The 3,569-nt window shown below is 46.5% G+C and overlaps 1 protein-coding gene across 1 annotated transcript in view; it reads right to left on the bottom strand.

The window, feature by feature from the left end:
* Positions 1 to 677, bottom strand: part of GUCY1B1 (guanylate cyclase 1 soluble subunit beta 1) — a 43,273-nt gene extending 42,596 nt beyond the window's left edge. Inside the window, exon 1 of the mRNA XM_077770954.1 lies at positions 594 to 677. Coding sequence (XP_077627080.1) covers positions 594 to 596 — 3 coding nt within the window. The 5' untranslated portion in view covers positions 597 to 677. The remainder of the gene's footprint in view (positions 1 to 593) is intronic.
* Between the last annotated feature and the right edge of the window lie 2,892 nt (positions 678 to 3,569).

The raw sequence follows: 3,569 nt of genomic DNA, 5'->3' as shown, positions 1-3,569 counted from the left end.
AGCTCTGGTTTAACCTTGTCCCCTGCCCCCTGGTTCCGCTCGGTTCGGAGTACTCGGTGCTAAAGAGGGGCATCAGAGGCGCGCCACCTCCGCCCCAATAAAGGACGGATCCTCTCCGTCACCGGCAGCCCCACCGCCATGCCACCTTCTTACCCCTCCGCTCACCTGTCACCGCTCCGAGAGAGGTCGGGCATCCGGGAAAACGTGGCGAAGGGGACGCGAACCCGGCACCTCCCCGCCACTGGCCCTCAGCCACTCACACTGGTGGGGTCCGCCTGAGCCGGGAAGCCCTCGCGCCTCAGCCGCAAGTCCTCTTCCCGAGGCTGGGGGGTCGCTGCGCGATGCAGAGTGGCGGACCCTCCCCGAAGAAGCAAAGGCACTGCCCGCCCCTGTCGCGACCCCCGGCGTTCCCATTACCCACCCCAACCCCCCTGCTCCGGGCACAGGCAGAAAGGCGAGGCTGCTCCAGCGACCCGTGGTGCGCTTCCCCGGCCCCCGCGCAGAGCTCCGGTAGCGCGGCCGGTTCCCTTGGGCAGCCAGGCCCGGCGCAGCGCGGCGTGATGTTCCAGCCCGACCTGGCTGGAAGCACTCACCATGGTGTCTGCGACCGGAGCCTCAGAGGCAGCCCCCACGCAGAGGCACGGCCGAAGGGACCCGGGTGGCGGCTGCAGCAGCGACAGCGCAACAGGACCGCGGCGGCAGCACAGAGCTGGAAGCGGCGCAGCAGCCTGGGCCCGCCCTGATTGCCACCTCTTCGCAGCCAATGAAGAGTCGAGCCGCTGGAGGCTGGTCCCTGCCTCCCAGTTTTCGACCAATCAGCGACAGAGGAGGGAATTCGGTTGCTCGCTGGGCTGCTGCGCTCTAGGGCCTTCCAACCCCCGCCCCGGTAACAAGGTTTTCATTTGAGGCCATTACAATGACGACGGAGAAGCTCCAGTCTTGCTTCTTGCATGAGTTCTGCGTGAGGAAGAATGCAGCTGCTGTGATCCCACCAAATGTATTCTTATGCAAAGGTTTGCCCTCAGGGGTAACAAAAACTAAGGAGGGGTGTGTGTGTGTGTGTGTGTGTGTGTGTGTGTGTTGCAATGGCCAAGCCCTATAAAGGAATACGCGCCCATAGTCAGCATCCTTGTGGTCATCCTTGTCTTGCAGATAAGAATTTCCTTTGTGGCTTGATCCCTCAACAGCTTTTGGTAAACTGAAAGCTAATAATACTGAGCTTAACGCATATTATTTGTAGTTAACAAGACTAGTTGAGTGGGCCAGCTAAAATATTCAGTTTGGTGAGCATAATAATACTGTTTGGTGAACATCGTGCCAAACCCAACTCTGCCCATTACTACACATCCCTACAAGATCCAGTGTTTTGTGTTTGATCCTGATGGGGCGCCTGATCCTACACCATAGACAGTCTCCATGAGTCCAGGGAGTTTGAAACCGTCCAGAACGGAATTTTCTTTCTCTTTTGCAGAGGTAACAGATGAACTGGAAAAAGCCCAGTACAAAATGAGCAACGTTTGAATTAATCTATCTCCCAGTCTGCATTCTACCAGGCACTCAGGTTAGTTAATGCTCTGAGCCCCACCACAGCTAAAAAGTGGGAGGAACAGGAAAAGTCTCTTGATAAAACTCTGTGCCTGAGGTGCATGGATATGGTTAACTAGTGTGAGGTTAAAGGTGAGGAAGGGAAAGCAAGTATTGCTTCTAAGTCACCAGTCTCAAGTGGACCTGAGAAGCCAGGATGCTATTCTATAATCTGAACAGTTTACTGTGAAATCAATTTCAATATCATTAGAGAAAATGCCAAAACAATAAAATTCTACTGGCACTGGTACCCAGAGACCGATGTTGAACTGTAATTGATAAAGAAATACTTATATAGAAAACAAACAAAAGAACAACAAATAAATTATAAGAGCACTAATTTTATTGATGATGAAATGATACAATAATTAGTCTTATACAATGGAACACTTTATAACATAATTAAAATACTAAGCCATTATTTAGTATTAGCTACTGATTTTTAACCACTAAAATAGCCTATTACTCTATATAATGATGGAAAAGACATAAAACAATACAGACAATATGTTGTTCAAAAAGCAAATGACATATGAATGTAATTTGCCTCAATTTTTTAGTGGTTATATAGGATAAAGTGCTACTTGATTAATACGAACACACACACACACACACACACACACACACACTGCTATAAGAATAATATATGCCTACTGTCTGCAATTAGAACCAGTGGCTGGAGAGAAAATAACTCTTGCATTTTGTTATTATGACCCTCTGTACCCTTCGATATTTTTCTATCAAGATGTAACAGTTTTTTAACCTGTTATGAAGAGTTTTTTATCACACATCAACCTATCTTCTTTTGACCAGCAGTAGACCTCTGCTACGTCTCAGTCTGGAGTATGTTGTGGTATCCTCTACCGTAGGCTTTTTGTAGGTAAAAGATAAGGAAAGGAAACTTCTTTCTCATTATGAAAAATGACAAAAGTCCATCTGGAGAAAGATATGAGAGGAGATGAAGGATGAGCATCCCTGTCAACTGTTTCTCTCACTCTCTGAAGTTCACACTTCCCCCATCATTGCTCTTTCTGTCTGATGACTTTGTGCACTTATTGCCCCTCTATCCAACACTATCTGCGTTTGTCAATATATTTTCTGTTTTGTGCTCTAATTGTCTTATATTCACTCTAAATCCAAAGGAAGTTCTGTCCACTAAATCTTTGCCAGCTTTTGTTTGGCCCAGAAGATATCACAAAGGATATGATGTTCGGGGAGAAGGGGGTGCCCAAGAGCCATAGAGGAGCCCCAGAGGAGGTCACTCTACTTCCACAACACCCTACCCATTATTGCCATGGCTGACAAGAGAACAGAGGAATACAGTCACAAGTAGACTACGTGGCATTCTTAAAGACAATATATTACTCTTGTAAGACCAAGGGCAGCCCACCCCAAGATGGACCACTTTGGTGTGCAGACTGTTTTTTGAAGACTATTTTTTAAAACATTTTATTTTATCTATTTTTCTTAAGTAAATTCTATCCCCAATGTGGGGCTCGAACACATAACCCTGAGATTAAGAGTCACATGTTCTACTGACTGAGTCAGCTGGGTGCCTCTGGGTTGCAGACTGTTCTGAGCTGAAGGCAATTGAGACTGTAAGCTCAAGAGAAATTTGTCCTCCCCCTCAACTACACAGAAGCATCTAAATTGAGGGTCAGATAAATTTTATCTGAATGACCCATCTCTACAGCAGGACAAACGTCTAATTTTGAAATATCTGCTCTTCTTATTGCCCTGTGAGTAGGATTTCTTCTGTTAAAAAAATTTTTTAACCCAGTAAATTTGAAGATCTAACTGGATTTATTAACTAATTCACGAATCGCTCAGTACCCTATCTAGCAAGTAGAGAGGCCCACTGAAGAGTTATTCAAAATGGAAAGTTTTTATAGAAGAATGATGGGGGCAAGAAGGTTATTAGCAAAATAAAAAGATTGTTTCAGATGAGTGTTTCTAGAAGGGAAAGCAAGGTTTCTCGTGCAGAT

Source organism: Crocuta crocuta, unplaced genomic scaffold (genome assembly GCF_008692635.1).
Source record: "Crocuta crocuta isolate KB4526 unplaced genomic scaffold, BGI_CrCroc_1.0 scaffold166, whole genome shotgun sequence".
Taxonomy (NCBI): domain Eukaryota; kingdom Metazoa; phylum Chordata; class Mammalia; order Carnivora; family Hyaenidae; genus Crocuta; species Crocuta crocuta.
This window is presented reverse-complemented; position numbering and strand designations above follow the sequence as displayed.